Raw genomic sequence first — 25,783 nt, forward strand, 5'->3', positions numbered from 1 at the left:
ACTCTGTTCTGGACAATAAACTGTTTCCTTTGTACCAGGAGAGAGTCACATCATTCACATTCACCACTGAACACAACAATGAGCAATATGATGATGATGAAGAACATTGTGAAGAGTCACTGCCGATGACAGGAACAGGCAGACGAGCTGAAAACCAGTGTTTATTTATTTCTATATTTATTTTCCATAGTGCTCAAGTACAGTACAGATAATAAATAGTGCTCAAGTACAGTACAGATAATAAATCTTTGTAAATCTTTTTTTTTTTCTTTTCAAGTTACAGTACATTTCAAGTTACAGTACATTTACTCTAAATGCCCAATCAGGTGTTAATGATCTAATAATTTTACAGATTTTACAGATGTTTTCAGCGCACTTTGAATTATTTATTGCATTGTGTCGTGTTTAAGGGTTAATAGAAATGTCTTAATGATCTTAAGACTACTGAAACACTCTGCTCACATAGGCAACTACATTAAATGTCTTTGAGAAATTCTGTGTGTAGTTTATAATGTCCATAGTGTTCAGGTGTGATATTTGTGATGGTCAGAGATCTAGTATTATGGTCCCATTGCAACCTGTCTTTGAATATTTCTTCATTATATAGATATTCTTCATTGTTTGTTTTATCCCACTCAGCTATGACAGAACATTTAGCCTCTGTTTACACTGGAATCAGCAAACTTTCACCACATCAGTTCATGTTCCTGTATTTCAGTAACATCAGTTTGTGGGGTGACAGATTGTCCTTCCATGGCTGAGCCCCAAACATCAGGGGCTAATTAGGGGGAGAGGGTAAGCAAGAATAACATGTTTTACAAGGACTTTTTATGTAATATAGTTTAATAATAAACACACATTAACAAAAATAGTATGCAACTTATGCTCACTAAGAAAGTCATCAGCTGCTGGATTGCAAGCAGAAAATCTGTTGCTCAGCTCACTTATCATGCGGTCAAGACATGGATACAAAAGATGATTTTTAAGTTGGATGCCAGTATCACATGGAGCCCTAGTGCCCAATGTGGAATCCACTGCGTAATCATCCATCCGCCTTTGCTTACAGCGGGGACCAGACAGGATCTCTGAGATGTTATTGGACTCGCAAATTTCTTTTGTCTCCTTGTAGAGCTGTTCCGCTGTTTCTTCACTGCTCTGCATTAATGTCAGTGTTTCAAGAACAGCATATTTGTAGAGTGTTGCTTGTGCCAGGTCTACAGATTCTTTCTGGAGATACTTATGGAGCCCCTCTGTAGCAGATAGCAAACTCTTGAACATTACAAGCATGTACACACTGGAAAAACTGGACAGTTTTGACAGCAGCCCAATTGCTATGGGTGTAGCAACTTTTTCCAGGCATCTTAACAAAGCAGTCAGATTTTCAAGCACAGCTTTGACTGAGTTGAGCTGACATTCCCATCTAGTTTTAGAGAGTTGGACAAATTCGCTGTTCTCTAAACCTAGTTGTTTCTGTGTGTCATGAAATGCTTGATGATTGACCATTGATGCACTAAAGAATGAATACACACTCCCTTGAGGCTGGACATTTCAATGAAGTGCTCTTTTACTGTGCCTTTAGCTGTGACATAACGTACACATACAGCAAGCTGCTCAACATGGCCATCCCTTGCTTCATCAGCCATGACTGCAAACATTTTGGATATTTTCACCTCTTCAACTAAGCAGCCAGTTATTTCTTCTGCACAACACTCAGTCATCTCATTTTGTGAAGATGGACAGAGATAAGTAGCATTTCAAGGTGGTTTGTAGCTTTAAAGGAAGGGATCAACTTGCTCCAGGAGCTTCATCAACTCCAAAAAGTTTCCCTGATTTCCACTAGACTCTGCTTCTTCATGGCCACGAAAAGAAATACCTTGCTTCCCTAGATAGCTGGTCACAGCAACAATTCTGCGCAAATATTCACGTCTCTCAACAATGTCACCAATTTGTGCCACGTTCATTTTCTCAACAACACTGCCTTCTATTAAACTGGCTTTATAATTCTTCCAAGAAAGCACTGAAGCCTTGTGCCCTAAACTTGCTTCATGCTCTCTGAAACTCTCCAGAGCTCGTTTCCAGTTTGAAAAGCCTCCTGTGCTGATCAGAGAATCTTTATTATTTCGTGCTGGATGCTTTCCATGTATCCTGCAAGCATAGCAGAATGTGGCATCTCTGTTAACAGAGTACTCCAGCCATTCAAGAGTCAAACCATCTCTGCTGAAAGGATCTTTTTTGTAGACCAAATCTGGTGACTGGATAATTTTTTAGATTAACTTGCTTTGGTCCTGATTCCAAAGTCCCTAAATCATCTTCTTTCTCACTGCCTTCTATGCCTAGCTGCTTGCCTGCTCTCTCTAACTCATCTGCAATACAAAAGTAAAATACAGAGAACAATGCATTCGTATGTAGCTAATTTCTGACAACAACAACAAAAATGATATATTATGCATAGTTTAAGATAGTCCTATTTAGTCCTAAAATAGTCCTAAATAGTTCTAGATAGCCCTAAAAAAAAAAAAAAAAAAACTTTACACAAACACACACTGTACCAGTGTCCAATTCTAACTGATCCTGTTGCAGCTCATCTCTAATACCATCCATGCCACTGCTGCCACTGCCATCTGGAAAGTGTGAAATAAAGTTAGTAAAAAAAAAAAAAAGAATCCTTTTTTATGTATGTATTTATTTATTTATTTATTTGTTTGTATGTATTTATGTAGTCTTTGATAATGTCTAAACATAACCAATGCAAAACCTTATAAAAGTAGCTATGTTTGAAATTTTTTCAGACATAAGTACTCAGAGTACTACAGACATCCAGTGGTTAAACTTTGACATTAAACTTGATTTTCTTATTTTATTTGCACTAAATATGACTAATCTGTCTCCATTTTTGAGATTTTTAAATACATTTGCTCCATTTTTAACTAAAATACTGCATTAGTTGAATAATAGAAAGTCAAGTTCAGTCTGCAATGCCTTAGCACTTTAACAGTTTATATTTTATTTAGATCTATTTTAGGCCTATTTAATTTAAAGCTTTCAGTGAGCGAGACAGGAACACAATGCATTTGCAAAACACAGACACAAGGGTATGCAATACTGACAAAAATATCACTATATTTTCTGGGATTTTATCGATAACGGTAATTTAACTTTAAATTAACTTTAAAACCGCAAGGTGGCAGCAGGTCACTGTCAAGTGAGTCATTGCGATTGAACCGAATCATTTAAACGGTTGATTCATTCAGGAACGAATGAGACGCAAAACAGTCCTGTGGCTGTGTTTGGAATAATTTTTTGTTGGCACAATTTAGCAAAAACAGTAAGGTGTCTAAAGCGTAAGTCTCTTAATATTAACATCTTATTTATTGAACTGTTGTATAAAATCAAGCTGATTTTTGAAGATAAAAACGGCACTCTTTGTGTAATATTTATTAACCCTATGAAATTATATAAATAACAACAATTACGATATTATCGCAGACTATATATTTTGCACACCCCTACACAGACAGCACAAATCTCGGCTTGCAACAGTCCTCGCTGTGTATGGGCTGGCCAACGAACCTGTTAAGGAGCATAGTAGGCCATGTGCATATTTGCGCCCAGACTGTGATTTCTGCCTTTTCACAGACAAATAATCCTCGCTGTCATTACAATGACATAGAAAATGAATTAATTTATACCATTAATTTATAAATGTTTCTCTTTTTTTAATCACACAGACTGCATGTCTCCCCGTCGTGCTCTGACGTCCCGCACTTTGCGCGGGAGTGTGTGTTTTGTTAGGACAGTTTGAAAAAGCTAAAAGGTACCTTTCTTCGTGTTCTGCCAAAAAGAAAGTATAGTGGTTTCATTCTTTTTTTGAGTCGCCATTAGGGATGAGCGAGTACAGCATTATCTGTATCTGTATCTGTATCTGTTAACCATATGAATTATCTGTATCTGTATCTGTACTCGGAGTGGGCGGGGCCTAACCCGGAAGTGGGTGGGATTTAACCTGGAAGTGGGTCATGTTGTCTTGAAATGGGCGGGGCTTTAACCGGTATGTTATTTTAAGCAAGATATGGGTTGATCAGAAATTGTTATATTTATTGCTGATTAGAAAACTATTTACATGACAGCATCAGCATTGAGCTTCAGATCAGTGGTTTTGATCATGATAACAAACGAACTATATACAGAACAAGTTTTGCAACAATGAATACAACACATGCGGTTGCAATTATGAAGTAAAATGTAAGGAACAAGAGTTTTCATTTCAACATAACTTTCTTTTTTTTAACCTTGAGCAGTGTGATTTTTTATTTATTTTTTTATTTTATTTATCTTTTTTATTTTTTTTATTTCCACACCAGGTATGTGTGTACTTGTTTTTGCTACATAGTGGGGACCAAATGTCCCCACAATGATAGTAAAACCTGAAATTTTTGACATTGTGTTAAAATGCTACATTTGACAATGTTAAAAAATGATTAAAAATAGTAAATGATGTTTATCTGAAAGTGTAACGATGCAAACATGTTTTCTGTGAGGGCTAGGTTTAGGGTTAGGGTTGGGTTAGGGGATAGACAATATCGTTTGGTCAGTACAAAATCTATAGAAGTCTATGGAAAGTCCCCACAATTCACAAAAACAAACATGTGTGTGTGTGTGTGTGTGTGTGTGTGTGTGTGTGTGTGTGTGTAACTAATTAATTTGTAATACCACTACTTCCTTTTTATTTATTTATTTATTTATGAAATACAGAAAGAAAGTGTCAGACACTCAGTGCGTGAAGTAAAAAAAACTGGTCAGAGCCAGCTGACGGTTTAAAAAAGAAAAAAAAACAGGCAGAGACGCGAGTCGCTTTTACCAAGCACCACGTCTGAACAAACCCCACGTTTACCAAAACTCTACTGGTTAAAAAGTAAGTACTACAAACAAACCAAAGTAAAAAACAAACCTGAAGCTGAAGAAACCCTAAACGTTAACGGAAAAAAACCCGCAAACCTGAGTGACTGAGGGAGAGAACAGGTCGTTCTTGAACGATTCGTTCATTTTGAACGAATCTTTAATGTGACTCGGGACGAACGAGTCGCCTCGGAGAGTGATTCGTTTAGTCGCGCATGCGCAACATCCTATTAGGTTCTGCACTGGAATTAGTTCACCTGTTTTAGAGTCGTTCGTTCACCTTATGGGGCTGTCACGTGATGAACGAACGACTCAAACCCGAAAACTTGTCAGATAAGAGGCGAGGTGAGCGAATCATAGACTAAAGACCCAGGTAAACAATGAATAAATCTTTTCTGTTTCTTATAGCATTATAGTTTTGTTTTGTTTGTAGTGTGATCAACGTTTGTGTAAGCAGTAGATGTGTTAGGGAGGTAAAACGTAACATTTTAATTATATTTTGCTAAAATGAACGAAATGAACGAAATGACTCGAAAAAAGATTCGTTCATTTTGCTGAACGAAACTCAAAGGACCGAGTCGGTAAAATGATCCGAACTTCCCATCACTATTCTCTGTGTGTGTGAGCAGAGCGGGACACAGCAACACAATAAATCTGTACGTGTGTAGGGGAGGGGCGCTGTGACTAGCCTATCACAGAACGCAGACACAGTAAACTACCCAATGAGAATTTTTATTCAATCCGAGCACAGATATTGACTCGTATTACTCGTATGATACTCGTACTCGGCAAAAGTGCTTTATCCGTGCCGGATACTCGTTTCAGCCGAGTATCCGGCTCAACTCTAGTCGCCATTGCCTTGATCTCTCGTCCACTCTCTTCTGACCGTTTTTTTTTTTAATTGATGTCACGCTCAAGGGCTGTAAGATAGTGTGCAGGAGAGTATGTGAGCGGAGTGGAGCGGAAACTTTTTCCCCTCTGTGCTCCGAGCATTTAATAATCACTCCACTCCAGCTCCGCTCCGGGTTCACCATTTCACACTCCCGCTCCACTCCTCGCTCCCTAATATCAGAAACACCGCTCTGTCTTCGCTCCGCGTTTAAAGTAATTCAGAATGTTTGAAAATATCACAGTTCTGCTCATAATGTATATTAAAAGACTAAATAAATAAATAAAATAAAATAAAAAACAGGAGAGTTTCAAAGTGGAACACTAGTGTGCTAACTTTTTTCCTACCACATGCCAAACATAGTTTTCAACATTAAAAAGTATAACTGCTTTCTGCAGTGCAAGTTTTGTTTGTGTTGAAAATAGCAGTAGCCTATGTTTTCGTCAGTTATTTAACCTACTGATCGCTGCATTTCCTACAAATTTCTGCTCATTAGAAATCGGATACAGCAACTCGTAAGATTACATTTGTGTTAATTGCATTATTGAGAGATCGATTGCTTGTGAATAAATGTTGTACCTGTTTAAATCATGCTTTCACCTGAAAATATTCAGTATCTAGAAGGAACAAACAAGTTCCTTGGCTTAAACTATAATTTCCCACTCATGCCCATTGCCGTTATCACAGCCTTCAGTTTTTTTCTGATTTGAGTGATCCACCTCTATCAAGTTCGGCTAACTAAATATGTTTAACATGTGAATTCTTGCTAAATATGCAGTTATATTACGGGCCGTTGACATGAATTGTACTCGTGATGGAGTGGTGGTGGAGCGCTCCTGGAGCGAGTGAAAACCACAACGCTCCGACTTTTTAAAAATCCGCTCCTCCCTCCATTCAAAATCACACCGCTTCGCTCCCACTCCCCTATCCGCTCATATACTATGGTATGCGGAGAGGGGTGACAGTCAAAATCGCCTACTGTAAACGGCGACAGTGGCCTCTGACCGCCTGGGCAAAATTCCTGGAACTTAAGGATAAAACATTCGGGGCTAGATTAAAATCATTCGGGGCTCCTAGCGACGCCCCTGGTTTGAATATGCAGGCCAAAATTGTCAGTTTATACCTTAGAAACAGTTGAAAATGGATTCCAATATTCTGAAACTTCTGATTACAAGCTTTCTAGATCTTGTTTTTTGTACATTTTTGATCTACATAGATTTACATATTTTGTATTTTTTTAATTCAACCAATGCCATTCAAGAAATTGAAAATGCTGGATAAAGTCATTTTGATTTTTTTTTTTTTTTCTCTAACAGAACTTCCACAACCTTCTTAAGGTATAAAGGTCTTTTAGGTATCTAGTCACATTGACTATCCATTGATTTACATCAGGTATCGCCACTGTTGTACTTCTGTAACCCTACTAAGGATATCCGTTTTATTTAAGTTGCTTTGCTTAGTGAATGAATGTAAATGTTAACAGCTTCAAGCTCTTTGTAATGGTTTCAGCTGAGCTACGCCAGTTGAGAACCCTAAAATGGATTAGTTGTACAGAAACGTACTGTTTTGTGGTTGCTTTTCCTGATCGGGTGTTTCTGCACCTGCTGAAAAAATAAAAAATAAAAAAAACACCAATATGAATCGACTAATATGAACACACACATGCAAAGAGATTCAGTAATACAGTATCTTACCACTGTTTGGTCAATCGCCTCCCCCACTGTTTTCAGGAACTACACATAACAATAATCACATAATTCAATGAACACCTTTAATGTTTTACTTTAGAGTTCTTTGTAAAAATGTTTTTTGTCTCAGTGAACAGAATAAAGCCACAGTTAAACTGTTTCTCACCATTACGTAGCTCAATATGTTCTTCTCCATCAGGTTGGCCTATGTAAAGATAATCAATTAATTTCAAGAATGAAGTATACATTAAACCTTTCTTGCAAAACTGTTTTGCACAACAACACAAATATTTGTCTTTGGCAAATATTTTAGCTATAGGTAACACATACCTTGATTGGCTGCTTCTTTAGACTTCCTGTAGTAATAGCAATAGAAAACACAGAAAACTGCAACGACAGCCAGGGCAAAAAAGTAAACCAGCACTAACTGAACTGTGGTCAAACCTGGTGCTGTAATGGAAAGAGACCACAACTTACTATGCTGTTAACATACATGAACATGATCAATAGAGGTCATCTTAGTACATAAATGTTAATATACAGGCACTGCTGAACCTGAACATGGTTGACAGAGTTCACTAATGTCCAGATGTTGAGTCTGGTTGCTGATGGGATTGTTGATCACACAGCTGTAGGTGTTTTTATCCTGATATTCCACCTCCAGAGGTAGAGAGAGACTGATGCTGAGATCAGACACACTGATGTTGGACAATAAACTGTTTCCTTTGTACCAGGAGAGAGTCACATCACTCACATTCACCACTGAACACAACAATGAACAATATGATGATGATGATGATGGACATTGTGAAGAGTTACTGCTGATGACAGGAACAGGCAGACGAGCTGAAAACATGAGAGAATATAGTCTTGATGTAAATGTCACAATAAAACACCCTGATGCAGTTTAGACATTGTGTCTGTCCTTCTAGTCACCACAAATCACATATACCAGGCTGTGATTTTGTCTTTAAGAGGCTTCTAGAATAACTAAAGAATGGATTCAGATGAAACGTTACCAGTCAAACTGGCATGCAACTACAAAATGACTCACCAAAAACAATAATACTGAATTTCTTTGGTTCTTTTCCATCAGTGAACTGAAAAACTCTGTAAAGTCCAGAGTGTTCAGTTGTAATGTTTGTGATGGTGAGAGATCCAGTCTGATGATCCAGCTTCAGTCTGTCTCTGAATATCCCATTAGGACCATCATAAACCATATTAATCAATCCATTGATCTGAGCTATACGAACGTTTTCAGTTCCAAATGTCCATGTTATTAAATCATTTCTCTTTATTTCAGTAAGATCAGTCTGTAGAGTAACAGAATCTCCCTCCATCACTGACTTCACATCCACACCAAACACACCTGATAAACAAACAGAAACAGTTTCTCTGATGGAGATTTAAGATGAACTTCTCATAAGACTTTGCTGTTTTCTAATTTATTCAGTCTGATTGTATGAAAATGTGATGTGGATAATCTGTAATAATAACATGTTTTCAAAGAACTGAAGTCATTCAAATTTGAAAGGACACCATGGGTGAGTGAATTATGTCTAAATTTCCATTTTTGAGTGAACTATCCCTTTAAATAAAAAAACCCTGTTCTTTTAATCCTGTTTATGTCTTTACAGGTCCAAACCCACGTTTAAAGTACAGCAAGATATTTAATGAATAAAGAAACAACAAAATGTTAAAGAGCAAGGTGTCCACAAGAACAAGTGAGTTCTCAGGTAAGTTCAGAAATCATTTGTGATTCAGTCATGCTCTTTGAATGTAATAGTTTTTAAATATTTAGGCCTGTAATACAAGAATATCAACCTTTTAATTGTCTCCAGACAGTTACACCACCAAGACATTTTTTTCTGACTTTAAGCCTCTCAAAATATAAATTGAATGTAAATGAACTGTGAATTTATAATAGCCTACGATCTGTATGAATTATATGTAGAATTGAAATTAGGCCTATATTCAAATCATTTTTAGATATTTCGTTAAAAATATGTAAATTGAAAGTGAAAATTAATTCTCAATGTTGTAAATCTACTCACCATCCAGGAGTAACGGGACTAAAATGATAACAATTATTCGCATAAGTCTGATAAAGGGAGGAAAAGATGAGAGAACAAATTTGTCCGTTGTTGTTAAATTGCATCGTTGGGTCTCAAAAGGTTCGACGTCCAATCGGGGTCGTTTTAAAATGAGCTAAACCGCAAACTGACAGCAACAATTGTTAACATATTACTTGACGTTTCACTTCAGATCAATATGTAACAGTTATACAAGTGAAACGCTAAAGGAAAAACTAAAGCATTCATCCTCTAACACAGATTGTCCACTATGTTGCTCTGTTCCTGAACACTAATGGACTTTGTAACAGACAAGCAATGTGCATAACATGTTTGCATAACAGTGTAAGCAAGACTGGGGTTAATGTCCATCAAAAGTAACAGTTAATGTCAAGTTGAAAGAAACGTTTTAGGTCAGCAGCAAAGAAAAAAAAAAAAACAACAACACATTTTAGCAGAATTTTCAAGGCTAATGAAAGAAGAAATGTTTTACTTCAATTGATGAACATGTAACAGTCACCATAGACAAGTGATGTATTTGTCCCCTGATATCTTTGTTTCCTCACAAATCTGTAAGAAAACAGAGAGAATCACAGAAGTTAGAAAGAGATGTAGCCCATGTTAGTGATGTTATGGCTTTTAACTTGTTAACTATAAATGGAAACCACACCTCAAGACTTCGATCAGATGATATATTTCAAGGCATTCGGTAGGTAGGTGCCTTAGTGGCTTGGGCACAACTTAAAATATTTTCACCCCCCAGCTCGTAATGCATTAAGTTTCCTTTTGAAGCATCAGTGAGCATTTGAACCTTCTGTAATAGTTGCATATGAGTCCCTCAGTTGTCCTCAGTGTGAAAAGATGGATCTCAAAAATCATACAATCATTATTGGAGAGGGGTCAAATACACAAAAATGCCAAAAAAAAAAAAAAAAAAAAAACAACAACAATAAATTTGTTGGATTTTTCTGAAGAACAACAGGCAGGACTCATAAACAATTATCACTAAACAAAAAAACACAGCTGTGGATTATTCAGGTAACAAAGTATTAAGAATCAAGTGTATGTATATGTTTGAACAGAGACATTTTTATAAGTTAAAAATGAAAATAAAAAGTGACCACAACACATTTTCTTTTGTTCCAGTAACTTTTATTTGTCAATGTAACTCAGAATTGTCAAGTTCACTTATTTTTTTAAATTATGCATGGTTTATTTACTTAACCATTTTAAAACAACAGGTTTACTCAATTTTTTTTTTTTAAAAAGTGAAGTCAACATCACTTTTTACTTATCACTTTTCTTCTGTCTGAGATCATCTGTCTGTGTTTCACCAGCATGCCGAGTGACTGAATCTCACTCTGTCACTGATACTGATTCTATTGCATCTGTCTCAGCACCAGAAACATCTGCAGAAATAAATAAATAATAATAGTTAATGTGCAACATATGTGTTTTGCAAAAGTATCCGCATTTAGGATTTCTACAACCCGCTTATGGCTGACATAGATGTACTTGCCTGAAAATTTCAAAGCCTCTTTGGCCCTGCACATTGGTTTTGCCCAATGTATCATAACACAGTCTTTAAGGTGTTCCGCTCTTAAAATTGGGCCTTAATTTCGACTTTATTCTCAAAAGTTTTGACTTTATTCTTGAGTCATTTTGACTTTATTCTCGTAATTTTGACTTTATTTTCAAAATACTATGACTTTACTCTCATAATCTTTATATACATTTTATTTTTTGGCGTGCCACTAAAACACTGTTGCACGATTAGGCTACATTATTTTAACACCTGAATAAAAACATTGCAGTGTTTTTTTTTTACTTCAAAACATACCAAGATGGTATTTTCACTATTTTTTTTTTTTAATGTTTTATTTTAGTTTATATAATATTATTATTATTATTATTATTATTATTATTATTATTATATATATATATATATATATATTTATTTTTTTTTTTTTTTTTTTTTTTTTTTAACGTTTAAAACGTTGTACTTGTAACGGGACTCCAGGGAAGTGTGTAGGATCCAGATGCGAGCTTTAACACAGCGTAGTCAAGACAGACAGGGTCGATTTCCAAACAAACAGTAACACATAGGCAAGACAAAAGCAAGATCCAAAATACACAGGCAGAAGGTCAAAGTCCAAGTGAGCAGTCCAAAAGTAACAAATAAACAAGGCTATGAAACTAGGCAAAAACTATGACAATAAAATAAAACCGTGGAAAGTAACAAAAACAAGGCAATGAAATCAGAGAAAATGCTTAGTAGAGTCCGCACAGCAAAACAATACTTCCACGGGGCCTGTTTGGTTTAGGCCTCCTTAAATGGCCACCAAACAGGAAGTAACCCATGAAGCAGCAGAGGGAGGGAGCGGTAACAGTGGGTGAGGGCTCCCTCTGCTGGCGTGGCGTTACAGTACGACAATATTACCTAATTGCAAACAACATACAACGTTGTAAAAATGTGTTTGATGGGATTGCAATCATGAGCTCAACAGAACTGTCTGTGATTAGTTTGATGCACGAATGCGTAAAAAGAAAATAAGATGCAACATGAGCAGACATACAGCGCTGCTTGAAAGTTTGTGAACCCTTTACAGTTTTATCTATTTCTGCATAAATATGACCCAAAAGATCATCAGATCATCATCATCAGATCAGTATTAGATTATACAGTATTATAGTATTAGATCAGTATATAAAAGTTCTAGCATATATTTATTAGTAAGCAAAACCCACAGCTTCACTATTTTTAGAGAGACACTGCCAGGTAGAATTAAATCACACAAGCAATCGCTTTCTTACAAATGCATTAAAATTTTGTAATCTTTACTGTAAGTGCTCTGTGTTTGATTAAAATGAGCAGATTGTCTTACTATAGGGACATGAGAGGGTCTGTATTACTTACCAGTGTTAGCAGATCGGGTGGACGACTTCAACATCATCAAAAACCAGCTCAAAATTTTAACTGCCAAAATAATGTGATAGAATGTTATTGCCATGTCAGTTGAGGTTAATAAGGACCATTTTTATCTCCTTAAAAAATTATGATGAAAAATAAAGATAAATTAGTTTCACATATGGATAAAAACAGGGCAAATGCAATAAAGGGAGTCAGAAAATATGCCTAAAATGACAAAATCTTTTCAAAGTGGCAATCAAGAAACTAACCGATGACTTTAAACATGATCATTTTCAGTGTCCACAGTAAGAATAAGCAAATGTTTGTGCAAAAAGTGCACAATAAAATGATTCGAAAGCAATGTAATTTAGCTAGCATTTAATGCACACACCCACGACAGCCTAAAATGTGTTATTATATTTATTAATCTTCTATTCATCTCTCACCACATGTTTCTTAATGACCACTCATATTACAGCCTTGAAGTCACTGAATTTTAGTCAGAGTTGTGCGACACTCATTGACCGTTTACGGATACCATAGGAATGAATGAGAAGTGGCCTAAGCTGAATCCCACCTGTCGCAAAAAGTCAGTGACTTCTTTTACAAAACGGCATTTTTTCGTGGTAAGCTCAAAAAATTGTTAAATCCAGAAGTATTGTTTAGTGTAAAACAGTTGAAGATTTGAAGATTTGCAGATAGGCTGTCGATTCATTAAATGATGAGCCGTTTCCTCTAAAAAGCTGTTTATTCAGCGTAGTGAAGCCTCTGTTCCATTGACATCCATTCAAAGAAAACGGCCTCTGGTCTCCTTTCCCACGTACTGCAGAAGTGTTAGCTTTAGCCGTTACGCTTTTTCGGCTAATGTTTGCAGGCTTGCCATCTAGTGGCTTTGATATAACGTCCCAAAGACAAAAGAAGTGATAAAAATGAGTGTCAGCTCCAGGTTCAGATTTCAATAAATAAATAAATAAATCCATTCTGGTGAAGCGTCACAGAAAACAGTTAATGTGAGGTGCGAGAGCCCGTTCCGCCAGAGAAAACTGTTCTGATTGGCTGTTCTGATTATCATACATTATTTTGATGTTCCATGTAAATCTGGATTATAATGATTCATTTTAAAACATTTGAAAAGCATGTCACGTGAAGATTGCTTTCAGTTTATGATGTTAATACTATCTCCAACCAGGAGAGGTCCTTAGTTTCCAGCCGCTCCCCGTATTAAATACAGCGTAGTAGGACGAGCATTCTAACGTAAACATTCACTAACATTAGCAAATAACAAATGAACAACTGACCATAAAAACAGCATTTTCCAGTCAAGATCTTTTTACCAAGTTCAAGGGGATATGTTTGGATTGTTTGGAAATCTGTATTTTTAGATAATGTGCTTGTAAATGTGACTGTTTGTCTCCAGCTTCTCATCCTTTAATTTGCAGCATACTATGCAGATGATGCGCTGAGAGACTTATAACAGAGATAAGATACCTTACCTGTACTATTCTTGGTCTTTAAAGATCCCCAGTAGACAGGTTCACTCCAGTCGCTCCAAAACATGGACTGTCCACAGGATGACTCTATTCGAGCCCTGACCTGGAACTCATACCGTTTTTTGAGGGGGAAAGGCAAAATGAAGGAGGTCCTGCTGTCTGGAGTGGTGATCTAAGGACGAGAGATGTTAAATGTGCGCGTTTTGCATTTGGCTTTCACAAAACTACAAGGTGAGATGCATAACAGTGACAATTTATACAACAGTTACAGTTATAGAAATTAATTAGTTTTGAAGCACCGGGACTTTTTCTTTTATCCCAGTAAATCACTTTACAATTTAATAGATCTAACAAGTTATACATGTGATTTGTCTTTTTCAACGATTAATACAGGAAACAAACAAGTGACATTTTCTTATGAGGGAGTCATTGAATAATCCACTCAATCAATATGTAAGTTCGAAACCCTGATTCAAAGACTTGCAATAGTTACTTTGATGTTATTTGGAAGTGGGTCAAAGATGAAAAGGGGTTTTCAGTCATCATGTTTTCATACCTGCCACAGATTGTCGTCTGTCCTGTAACGAACTTGACTCTCAGTGCAGCTGATGTTCATTGGCATACTCCAGTACAGCCTCAGTTCTGAATCTTTTTTTTCCACCACAGTCAGGTTGAACGGAGGGTAAAGCTTCACTGATTAGCAACACAGTATGTAATCAATCAATATATCACCCAGTCATTTCTATACAATTATTGTCAAGTCATAATAAATATGAATAATTTCTAATACCATGTTCTTTCAGATTATGTTCCTGCTCTGTCACCAAACTGCCATCATCACTGTACAGCCATGTTATTAACGTAGTAAACCGCTGTAGCCTTTTGTAAGGGAAAATGCAGCCCACGTTAACACTGTCGTTCCTGAGATATTTAGGACAATCCAGAAGTTCTTTATTTGAAAACCTAAGAGAAGTCACATGCTCATATCAGTCCTGATTTTTTTTAATCCAAATATGCAGGTTTTTCTATTTTATTTAGCATACTGTACACACTTGCTCTTGAAACTGTAATTGTGCTTTTGCTCACTCCATGTGCAATTAACATAGTCCAGATTTATGATAAGGCAGTTTATTTCTGGGTAAAGGAGAGAGAAACAATATAGTTAACATTAAAATTAATCTTCAAAACAGCCTATAAATGCAAATAGTTTGGCAGTAAAGATGCTCAACCTGCAAGGACTGGAAAGAAACATATCAACATATACATACAAAAACATTATTTTATACAATCTTACTAATTAAAATTCAATCTTAGTCTTACATAATTCTTCACAACTTCCTGAGAAGTATGGAATGGTCACCTCTGCTCATGAAATCATTTCTGTTGCCAGATTTTTCAGGTCCTACATATGTTAACATATTAGATTTAACATCTTAACTGTTGTAGAACCACATATTCTATAGTTTTAAAGAGCATATAAAAACACAAAAACAGGAAGAAATGAATAAACCCATACCCAGTTTTAATGTAAACCTTTTTAAGGTATTATGTGTTTTGTAAGGGCAACAATGTAAAATTAAAGCGGTAAGGAAGAAGCTATATTTTATTTCAAAGTAGTGCAGTTGTAAAATACTCACTTGGCTCGGATGTTGCTGAAAATGCATATGAAGGAATGTTCCCAAGGAAAAGACAGACTGAAAGTAATATCATCTTGAACATGTTAATAATTCAAACTCTTTATCTTTTAGTGCTGTTAGATTATTCTCAGTCCCTCTATCACTCACGAAGAGTCATGAACATGGAGTCAAGTCTCTGTCCACAAACAAGGGGTGGTGTAGTGGTTTATCCAATAGGAATTATACACTACATCATCAGGACTGTAAGGGGGAAACAAGTACATATAAGGAATACAAACAAAGAGATTTTTTTTTTTCCTGCTACACCTGTAGATTCAGATGGGCTAGACCATGCTGAACTTAGCGAACCCCCTTTCCGGTACCTCAAGTCCCTGCTTATCTTGAATGCCACAAAGACCCCAAAAATCTGTGCATGCATATTAGTTTTTTGTATGTGAACATTTCATACATTCCATTAGACAAACTGTTGTCAGTCATGTTATCATTTAAAATCTGGACATTATTAGTAATGTTGTTTTAGAGTTTATGCAAACAAGTACATAAACTTGTACTATTTGAACATTTCCAGCATTTTTTAACAATACCGTGATAATGCAGATAATGGTGATAATTTAGGTCACTATAATCATCATAAGAACTATGAAACAGTAACCCATGCACTGTCTTGATGCATACATCAAATTTCAGCAAATGTAGCAGATAATCATGGGCATTCTATGCATACAGAAAATTCACATACTATTTATACACATAGCATACTGCAATTTAGTAGTTGTATAGTAGTATGCCATTCCAAACACAGCTTCTGTACTGATTTCAGTGTACTTGAGTTTTATTTACCAGATTCTGGCAAATACAGTAGGTCATCCGGGTATTCCAGTGCCTGTAGTTTGAAGAAAAAGAAAAAAAAAAAAACATCTTTGCACTAGAAATCTTCTCGAGAGGAATCGCCCAAAAAGGCCTGAGCATGACTTAACTCATATTGGACTATATATCCAGAGGCAGAACAAACAGTCTAGAAGAGTGACAGCTGTGGTTGAATGTCGAAGAAAAAAAATCCTTCAATTCACACTATGGTGGTTTTAACCCATATTATTTTAAAATATCTTATTTATGAACACAATGGTTGTAGTTTTACCAGTTTTTCCTTTACTGCACTTCATTAACTGGAAGTCTAACACATTAACAAAACATTACCAAAAACAACTTAACTTCAGCATTGAAAAATAGGACTAGGAAATGGGGAGATCGAAAAAGTCTCGGTTTACCAGTGTGGCAAAGACAGTTGTGTTTAATAAAATATTATTCACTAAAATATATTTAATATTTCAAAAACTGAGTGTTTTCACAATTAATTTACAAAGACTGTCTCAAATATCACAGTATGTAAATAAACTCTGGACTGAATATTAAAAACGCAGTATATCACAACATGCTTCAACAATAATGCCAATATGTCACTCCCAATTTATGATATGAGATGCAAATAAATTCTGACACTGTTTATGTACAATATGAGGTTCATAAATGTTTTGGCACTGTCATTTTGGTCCAGAGATTGGCATATTTATTGAAATGATATTTCCTTTAGGTCTTTAGCACCATACTAGAGCACCTGAGTAGTTTCTTTTGATGTATCAGAGTATAACTAAATAATAGTAGCTTTGCTACTAACAATTTTAATTGACAATTAATGATGAGCTATGTTTTCCACTACATATTAGTACGGTATGCATCATTTATTTGTGCTTGGCCCCTTAATGAATTTTTGGAGTAATATTTATAGTGGAATCTTGTATCACTAAAATGATTTGCAATAATATTACACAACAAAATAATGAAAAAAAAAAAAAATCCCATTTACATAAAACACCAAACAGTGTTCAAGGAATTGTTTGGAGAGAGTCACACTGTTAACAATACAATTAACAACCGTTTTCTCATAGGATCTTCAAACTTGTGTTTTATGAAAATCCCAAAATATGAAATACAAGTCAAACAGCCAACATAAAACCTGCATGGTGTAAAAGAATGAAATCTAATGTTTACGTTAAAAAAGATGTCAACGTTTTCTTCACACCTTTAGCTCCTCAACACATAATATGTGCCTCTTTTTGCATACTGTGAGAATACATACCGTACTTGATGAATATCTTCTCAAACATTTAACAAGTATGTTCTGTGAGTATGCATGTGTACAATATGAATACAATCCATAAATACTACATCTGTCATATTGGCATTGTCATGTGACCTTGTGTTGCCATTCCCCAACATTTATGACTATGACAATTCCTCATCTGTGTCTGTTGGCTCCACAGTATTTGTAGTAGTGTTGCTGGGGTCCTCTTCTGTTATCGTGGACAAAATTGTGTCATTTGGATCATCCCATTCCTTGTTTGTGGGAGCTGTAAAATAAAGAATCACAAGGTAAAAAAAGAAAGAAAGGAACAGTGTTAAACTGCACTGTATGGCAAATTAAACTATTACATGACAACTCCCTTATTGCAATTATACATGGAGTAATGCATGCAGATTTATTTACTGTTTACTTGGAGATTAGGCTATAAAATCACTACTACTGTGTTTTAAGTGAAGTGTTTAAGATAGAAACGGCTCAAACATAGAATGGGTGTTGGAGTAAGACAAAGAGAAACATTTCCAATACTTAAGCTTCTCACCACAGACATTGACTATGAATGTTTTTGTAAGTGGATTGGTGTTGCTCTTAATCTTGACTTTAAAATAGCCAGTGTCTGTGACTTCAGTGTTCTTGATTGTGAGATTTCCAGTCTGTTTATCCAGCTGTAGTCTGTCTTTGAATTTTCCATCAGGACCATCATTTACTGAAAACCTATCAGTACTTTTATGCCATACAATGATGGTGATAAATTGGATTGTGGATTCAGATACACTGGAATCAGCATATTTCCACAATTAGCTGATCATCGCTCTGTATCTCAGTAACACCAGTATTTAGGGTGATAGTTTGTCCCTGGTTCACATTTATTTTCTTAAATTTATCTGGTTGAATATCTGGGGGAAAAAAAAAAAAAAATTGAGGCAGGAATTAAACATGTATAAATGATAAACTGAGATCTTGTCAAACAAACAAAAGTGTAACAAAAGTGTCAACAATATTTGTAATGTTAACATTTTGTTTGTGTATGCACACTGCAAGCAATGTATAGTAAAGCTGCTCACAGCTTGCAGTGGAAGGTGTACCACAATATTTCATTATCTTACCTTGAGGTGAATCATGTTTTTCCTGACCAGTTTGTTATAAATATATTGTTAATTATGACTACATGTAATGGACGATGAAAATAAAAAGAAAACTGTTTTACTGTAACTTACCATTTGGTACATATCTTTCTTGATTAGGCATTTCAGATTAACATTTGATTAGGCAATTGTTAATCTGATTTGTACTCAAACACGCAGAGATTTAATGCACACAGTAATGCAATATCTTACCATTATTTGGGTTATCAACTTCTTCCCCAAGAACTGTTCCAGCAACAATCAGATTTAATTCAATGAAACCTGTCACAGCAAGCAGATTGCAAATGGAGATTTGTGATTGTTTTTGCATGTGTTCTTCGCACAAATCAGTCGTTTCACCTCGGAACACTTCTTTTTTTACCTTTTAAATTAACAGCATTTGTTGTCATATGTGCCTGTTGCATCTTGTGTTTTATATAATATACAAATGGGTAGGTTTAGGGGTGGGGTTGGGTTAGGTGCTCAAACATGTCTAAATTGTGTAAATAAATAACAAATAAAGTTTCAATAATATATAGAGGCGGATTAAACAGAAATCACCGAATGTGTTGCAGTGCCAGAAAGAAAAACATGGTGCAGGCATGAAAGTTACTTCCTATTGAAATACATTAAATTTAAAAAAGGGGAAATTCGTATTTGTGATTAAAATTTCATAACTATGTAACAAACTACCATGAGACTGGTTTGGATTAACACCAATAACTTGGAGGTATCTGTAAGTGCTCTCTAATTTTGATCAGTGTTCTTTTTCAAACATCTCATTGAAGTTTTGAAGTATGTCATTGAACTTACCATCTGGCAAACATCTCTCCTGATCAGATATTTCCTGATCTGCAGAAGACAAAGATGTTAATCTGATTTGTACTCAAAAACACAGAGATATAATGCACACAGTAATGCAATATCTTACCATTATTTGGGTTATCAGCTTTTTTCCCAAGATCTTGACCTGCTCACAGAGATGGCAGAAGTACACACATCCTTCACTCATGTAGAAGTACAGATACTTGTGTTTAAAAATACTCTGGTAAAAGTACTGACTACACTTTTTGCTCAAGTTAAAGTAGTATGGGCTCTGACATGTACTTAAGTAAAAAGTTCCCATTACAACTACCTGTTTAATGTCACACTGGTAACTGCATTTAAAGTATCACATTATGGCCATGTTTTGTTGTTTTATCTTAAAATGACTTAAATACTACAGATTTAACAAAACTAAATTTTCTAAATTGCCTAAATGTCAAAATTAGTACAATAATGATGACATCATGACAATATCTTTACACAAAAATCATAATACTGAACGTGTTATTGCATTATCATGAGTCGTATTTTTCTCTTATCAAAATTAACCATGGTTTATTACAGAACAAGTTTAGTAACCATGTTTTTTTGTTGTTGGGTTTTTTTTTTTTTTTTTTTTTGGCGGATTGATTACAATCTGTTTTAATTTGCAACCATAGTTTTACTGCACATCTCATGGTTAGACTCTATGGTTAGTGTATCAAAACCATAAATTTTCATAAGGGTTGTGTTGTTATCTGCCCCAGCCCCCTCTAAACGTATTACAAAACAATGTTTTAAAACATTTGTTTGCTAAATTACTACTGTAACTTTACACTAGATAATAATAATGTCCTTTAGCATAGAGTATTTTGAGTGATGATAGTAATTTAGTTTAAATTAGGTATCTGTAAGTGCTCTTTAATTTTGATCAGTGTTCTTTTACAAAAATCTCATTTAAGTTTTGAAGTATCTCATTGAAATTACCATCTTGTAAATTTCTCTCCTGATCAGGCATTTGCGTAGCTGTCACTTTTCCCTTCAGTCATTTACTGTTATGAACAGAACTGTCTCCACCTTTTTGCAAAACAACCACCTCATTATATTCTGTTTGCAGTAACATAAATGTATTTAAGTTCAATTTAAAGTATCACATTATGGCCATGTTTTGTTGTTTTATGTTAAAATGACTTAAATAATACAGATTTAACAAAACTAAATTTTCTAAATTGCCTAAATGTCAAAATTAGTACAATAATGATGACATCATGACAATATCTTTACACAAAAATCATAATACTGAACATGTTATTGCATTACCATGAGTCCATTACCATAATATTTTCCTCTTACCAAAATTAACCATGGTTTATTACAGAACAAGTTTAGTAGCCAAGTTTTTTTTTCTTTGTTTTTATTTTTATTTATTTTTATTTTTTTTATTGTACATAGTACGTGTTAGGTATGTAGACATTCGCAGTATGTGACAATTTTAAAGGCAAGTGCGAACAAACAGTGCGCCAACTACTGGCCTGGGACACGTAATACAGTGTTTTGACCGTTTTTACGAAACGCAGATCGTTTTGAAAATGTTGTCGTGTATACGTGGAACTTTTTAAAAATGCAAGGGACAATCTTTTCTGTTTTTGACTACATCGTTGTTGTGTAAACGTAGCCTTAGAATGGCCTGTGTAAGTGACCATTAAATACCCCAATCACTGTTATCTGTACCTCCGTCCATAGAGGGCGCTGTTGTCATGGAATAGCGCTGTGTCTATACATTGGTGAACTTTTTAAGTGAAGCGTCATTCTGATCAACATTACTGGAGAAGAAACATGAACTTTTGGGTACACGGTTTTCATTTATAAAATAATTGACAGGCTTACTACAGTACAGTAAGGCAGGGTTATCATTTATGCCTGTATACTAAGAATGTGATTGTTTTGTCACACTATTAATTATGTAGGCCATCTAAATTGCAAATGTGTATTCATTAGTCTATAGCAGTGGTTCTCAACAGCCTGCCATCTTACAATCTCAGTGAATTCTGGAGGAATGCTGCCTGTTAAATAGTGTTATTCAAATAATTAAGGAAGTTAGCACCAGGTGCCAGATGAACACCAATAACTTGGCAGTATCTGTAAGTGCTCTCTAATTTTAATAGGTGGTCTTTTGACAAAAATCTTATTGAACTTACCATCTTGTAAATCTCTCTCCTGATAAGGCATTTCCTGATCTGCAGAAGACAAAGATGTTAACCTGATTTGTGTACACAGAGATTCAGTGCTCACAGTAATACAATATCTTACCATTATTTGGGTTATTAGTTTCTTCCGTAAGATCTCGACCTATTCAAACAATAATCACACTTAATTCAATGAAACATGTCAATTACATTTTTGGTTTCAGAGTTTGTTTGTTTGTTTGTTTGTTTTTGTTCAATTTTTCTAGCATTTATACATTTTGGCTCCTGATGGTCAGTATGTTGATTTTAGTTGAAATATTATATTGAAAATTGTTATACAAACACAGATTTTCCCCGCATAATTGTTCTTTGTAGAATAAAGTCTGGTTTGGACTAAGTCTGGTTTTGTACTAACACTGTACCTTCTTCTAACAATGGAGAGAATAGCAGTAACCCAGTATTTCATATTCAGGACATAACAAATCTAATTCTTTACACATATAAACAATTCTGTCTTTAAAAGAAATGGATGAAGCGAATTAAGCCACATCTCATGCATACAAACACAACAGTCAGTTGTTATTATACAGTAGATCAATAAATATAATACCTTACCATTGTTTAGTGGAACATTTTCTTCCACAGGAGGCAGATCTATTATAAAATAATACTTTAAATAATGACTCAAAGCAGCAGAATAATCCAATTCTAGCACAATCTAGCAAAAAGTTTACAAGTGTAGTTATAAAGTTATCTTTTTTTCAAAGGTATTTGACAGTTCTCTCATTGCATCAGCTGTAACACTTACCAGTTTTTTCTGCAAGTTTTTTGTAGCAAAAGTAAACCACAGCACCCCCAGCTACCAGCAGGGGGAGACCAACACACATCCCCACTATAACACCTACAGACAGTCCTTGTGCTGTAATAGAGATGTTAGAGACATTAGATACTGGTGAAAATACACTAGAACTGACAATACCGGTTTGTGTTATGGTGCCATATAGCCTCACAAAAAGTTGTGAGGCTATATGGCACCAATTTTGTTTGTTTTTACTATTATATCTAGGCAAGGATTGCATCCATGTTTATGTTCATAACTGCATTCAGAAAGTGGACAGTTAGTTTTTTATAATCTACATGTAATCTAAATGCTGTGTTACCTGTTGAACTCTTTGTCATTCTTAGTATAGTTTTTAGAGGAGCTTTGCTTTTAGAACTAAAGAGTTTGTAGAAGTACCATATTTTTATATTGGTGTATGTACCTGGGCATGACTGACAGAGTTTGCTGATGTCCAGATGTTGAGTCTGGTTGCTGATGGGATTGTTGATCACACAGCTGTAGGTGTTTTTATCCTGATATTCCACCTCCAGAGGTAGAGAGAGACTGATGCTGAGATCAGACACACTGATGCTGGACAATAAACTGTTTCCTTTGTACCAGGAGAGACTCACATCACTCACATTCACCACTGAACACACCAGTGAACAATTCTGCTGTGATGATGATGATGAACATTGTGAAGAGTCACTGCTGATGACAGGAACAGGCAGACGAGCTGAACACATTAGAGAATAAACAGGTAAAATATATTTACAGATAAATCAAACCTTATTTTAATTGTATTTTTAAAAAAAAAATGTTCAACCATCTGAAAGACTTGAGCCACTCACCATAAACAATAACATTATATGTCTTGTATGAGCTCTTCCTTACCACAGTTAATTTATATATTCCAGAAAAATTAGCTGTGATGTTTTTGATAGTAAGAGATGCAGTTGATTGGTTCACCAGAAATCTGTCCCTAAATATCTTAACTTCAGAGTTCACAGCTATGACAGTATTGTCAGGTCCAAAGCTCCACACTTTCAGATCTTCTGCTTGTGTTTCAAAAGCATGTAGAGTCACTGAATCTCCCTCCATCACTGATACTGATTCTATTGCATCTGTCTCAGCACCAGACATGCCTGCAGAACGAGTAGAAATGGTTATTCAGATAACGATTCAATCACAAAACTTATGGTTGGACCAGAATTTGATGTAGATTTCTGTTTATTATCTTAACAGTTTGAGTTCAGAATCAAACAAAGTTCCAGTGCATGAAAAGTGCAAGCCTTTTTGGCTTTATACCAACCACAACAAAACCAACCTTAGGATGGAATGTTAGAATAAAATGCGTTATCAACATTTATCATGTGTACAAGGGCTTGGGAACTTGGTTCAACAAGTCAAGACAGGTGGCTTCAGCTGTACTGTGGGTAAAGTTAAAATATTTTTCACAGGCTTCTGCTCATGCCATAAAGGATTTGGGGAGTGAAAGCTCCACTTCTACATTTGTGATACTTTTGATGGCCCTTCCATTGAAAAATAGACATCTGCGATTGCTTGGCAGTTATATTTATTTACTAGTTCATGTCATTATGTTGATGATCCACAACCTCCTGTATGTTTTTGCTAGTTAGCTAATTGTTCTTGTTTGTCTTGAGCGGAGCTGCTGTTCTTTAAAAAAATATTTTAAACGATCTATCTTGTCAAACTGAGGACGATTTAAGACTCACGAACAGGGAGCTAATTGCAACGGGTAAACTGTATCTTAAACAAAATAAGGATGAGCATCGACGGTTAGGTCTTTTGCAGTCAGAAAACCAATTCACTACTTCGTTGAAAACTGCCATGGCTCTGTTCATGCTTTCAAAAATTTGATTTAGCGTGAAGTTACACCCTAAAGATAGTAGAGAGTGTAGTAGCCTACTTTTATGTTGCGCCACACCTACAAACAAGGTCTCTAATTTTACAAGTAGGCTACTGTTAATAGATCTGATCCACTACAAAACATTTTAGATAGTTGTTGTTTGTAATTTCCCCCTTACATTAAGACAATATTTTTACAGGAATTGCGCAATGGTCAAAACTGAAAGAGTATCTACCACTTACCATGTATGTGTAGTAGTAATAATAAAACAATTAATATCTTCATATCGACGAATAAGAAGGGGCTGAATAAAATCTGATTAAAAAGAAAAGGATGGAAAGTGACGCTGAACTGCTCCGAATGTCAGTCGTCCTCTCACAGCTCAGAGCTGATTTTTGAACAGACGAAATGCACAGTTTGAAAACTTTAGAGACAAACATTATACTGACTGAGATCCACTTCCTGATAATTTCTGAAAAAATCCCGTTTCGGAGAAAAAATGCGTCAGGTCCAGTGCAAACGTCCTCAGAGATAGAACTAACTTAGTTTTGATCATCACCAAACGCGTTATGCAATCGCCCACCGATCGGGAAACTCCCATATGTCCTGCAGAGACATGGTTTTGGAATTCGGATTTCCTGTTATTTAAGGGTAATTCTACATTTGTGCCCCTCGTATCCTTAAAATATTTCAACAATTAAACAGTCACTGTACGTTAAGATAAACTTTTTTTCAGCACGTTTAGATGAAAACGGATAGATGTAAGGAAAACATGGTTGCAAATTTTATGCAAACTTTATGCAAATACAAACTTTTTTCCTATATAGAGAAACTAAAAAACAGATATAATAATGATCATTTCCGTTTTTAAAGACTATCCCTTTCAACCACTATTCCTCCATAAGACGAAATGTTTTGCAGTGTTTTGTTTTAACCAGCGATGTCGCTAGAAAGCTTGAAATTCCTCAGTGTACAGAAGTGCAACAATGTCAGTAGTCTGTCTCAGCCTCACTTAATATAACAAGCATTGCACAGTTAAAAAAATAAAATAAAATAAAAAATCACCTGACCAAGAACAACGCCAGTGGACCCATTTGATTTCCACACAGAATGGTATATTTTATTAAAGATATGGATGAGATTTTCGCTGTCATATATTGTGTCCTGACGGCTTTATGCAGCTTTACTGAGCTCAATGGCTCTGGCCCAAGCTGTGATATAACAAACACTATTTGAAAAGGGGGCGGGACTGCTGG

The 25,783-nt window shown here is 35.4% G+C and overlaps 3 protein-coding genes across 13 annotated transcripts; all 3 read right to left on the minus strand.

The window, feature by feature from the left end:
• Positions 1-224: 224 nt before the first annotated feature.
• Positions 225-9,832, minus strand: LOC127153289 (CD48 antigen-like). Of its 7 annotated transcripts, XR_007825235.1 has the most exons (9): positions 9,528-9,832; positions 8,528-8,842; positions 8,029-8,319; positions 7,804-7,923; positions 7,640-7,678; positions 7,480-7,518; positions 7,348-7,389; positions 2,550-2,621; positions 225-2,363 (listed from the first exon to the last, which is right to left on the minus strand). XR_007825235.1 is itself a non-coding variant. In XM_051094319.1 (7 exons), exons 1-6 carry the CDS (start codon positions 9,568-9,570, stop codon positions 7,490-7,492), a joined length of 837 nt encoding a protein of 278 aa, XP_050950276.1. In that variant the 5' UTR covers positions 9,571-9,832; the 3' UTR covers positions 5,727-7,389; positions 7,480-7,489. The 7 variants fall into 7 exon arrangements, 3 of the variants coding, with proteins under 3 accessions (XP_050950276.1, XP_050950275.1, XP_050950277.1); XR_007825233.1 differs by having other exon boundaries at positions 7,348-7,678; XM_051094319.1 differs by lacking the exons at positions 225-2,363; positions 2,550-2,621 and having other exon boundaries at positions 5,727-7,389.
• Positions 9,833-9,968: 136 nt separating this feature from the next.
• LOC127153297 (cytokine receptor common subunit gamma-like) lies at positions 9,969-15,780 on the minus strand. 2 transcript variants are annotated; one of them, XM_051094329.1, is made up of 7 exons: positions 15,584-15,780; positions 14,999-15,080; positions 14,737-14,909; positions 14,503-14,639; positions 13,950-14,118; positions 12,463-12,522; positions 9,969-10,954 (listed from the first exon to the last, which is right to left on the minus strand). In XM_051094329.1, exons 1-7 carry the CDS (start codon positions 15,663-15,665, stop codon positions 10,902-10,904), a joined length of 756 nt encoding a protein of 251 aa, XP_050950286.1. In that variant the 5' UTR covers positions 15,666-15,780; the 3' UTR covers positions 9,969-10,901. The 2 variants fall into 2 exon arrangements, with proteins under 2 accessions (XP_050950286.1, XP_050950287.1); XM_051094330.1 differs by lacking the exon at positions 12,463-12,522.
• Positions 15,781-18,480: 2,700 nt separating this feature from the next.
• LOC127153285 (SLAM family member 9-like) lies at positions 18,481-25,701 on the minus strand. Of its 4 annotated transcripts, none has more exons than XM_051094307.1 (10): positions 25,593-25,701; positions 23,509-23,802; positions 23,100-23,393; positions 22,646-22,756; positions 22,453-22,491; positions 21,962-22,000; positions 21,850-21,888; positions 19,779-19,817; positions 19,661-19,699; positions 18,481-19,129 (listed from the first exon to the last, which is right to left on the minus strand). In XM_051094307.1, exons 2-10 carry the CDS (start codon positions 23,798-23,800, stop codon positions 19,032-19,034), a joined length of 990 nt encoding a protein of 329 aa, XP_050950264.1. In that variant the 5' UTR covers positions 23,801-23,802; positions 25,593-25,701; the 3' UTR covers positions 18,481-19,031. The 4 variants fall into 4 exon arrangements, with proteins under 4 accessions (XP_050950264.1, XP_050950261.1, XP_050950263.1 ...); XM_051094304.1 differs by lacking the exon at positions 25,593-25,701 and adding an exon at positions 24,770-25,091; XM_051094306.1 differs by lacking the exons at positions 21,962-22,000; positions 25,593-25,701 and adding an exon at positions 24,770-25,091.
• Positions 25,702-25,783: the final 82 nt, after the last annotated feature.

Source organism: Labeo rohita, chromosome 22 (assembly GCF_022985175.1).
Source record: "Labeo rohita strain BAU-BD-2019 chromosome 22, IGBB_LRoh.1.0, whole genome shotgun sequence".
NCBI lineage: Eukaryota > Metazoa > Chordata > Actinopteri > Cypriniformes > Cyprinidae > Labeo > Labeo rohita.

Bases quoted from the DNA above. Each gene is read 5' to 3' on its own strand.
- LOC127153289 (XM_051094318.1), bottom strand. From the start codon at position 9,570: ATGCGAATAATTGTTATCATTTTAGTCCCGTTACTCCTGGATG. The intron at 8,320-8,527 runs GTGAGTCATTTT...TCATGTTTTCAG, and splicing joins ATTCAGTATTATTGTTTTTG to CTCGTCTGCCTGTTCCTGTC. The intron at 7,679-7,803 runs GTATGTGTTACC...ATCTTTACATAG, and splicing joins TAAAGAAGCAGCCAATCAAG to GCCAACCTGATGGAGAAGAA.
- LOC127153297 (XM_051094329.1), bottom strand. From the start codon at position 15,665: ATGTTCAAGATGATATTACTTTCAGTCTGTCTTTTCCTTGGGAACATT. The intron at 14,640-14,736 runs GTATTAGAAATT...GTTGCTAATCAG, and splicing joins ACATAATCTGAAAGAACATG to TGAAGCTTTACCCTCCGTTC. The intron at 10,955-12,462 runs GTAAGTAATACA...TTATTTCTGCAG, and splicing joins CACCCGATCTGCTAACACTG to ATGTTTCTGGTGCTGAGACA.
- LOC127153285 (XM_051094304.1), bottom strand. From the start codon at position 24,812: ATGAAGATATTAATTGTTTTATTATTACTACTACACATACATG. The intron at 23,803-24,769 runs GTAAGTGGTAGA...CTCGTTCTGCAG, and splicing joins ATTACTACTACACATACATG to GCATGTCTGGTGCTGAGACA. The intron at 21,889-21,961 runs GTAAGATATTGT...TGTCTTCTGCAG, and splicing joins AACTAATAACCCAAATAATG to ATCAGGAAATGCCTTATCAG.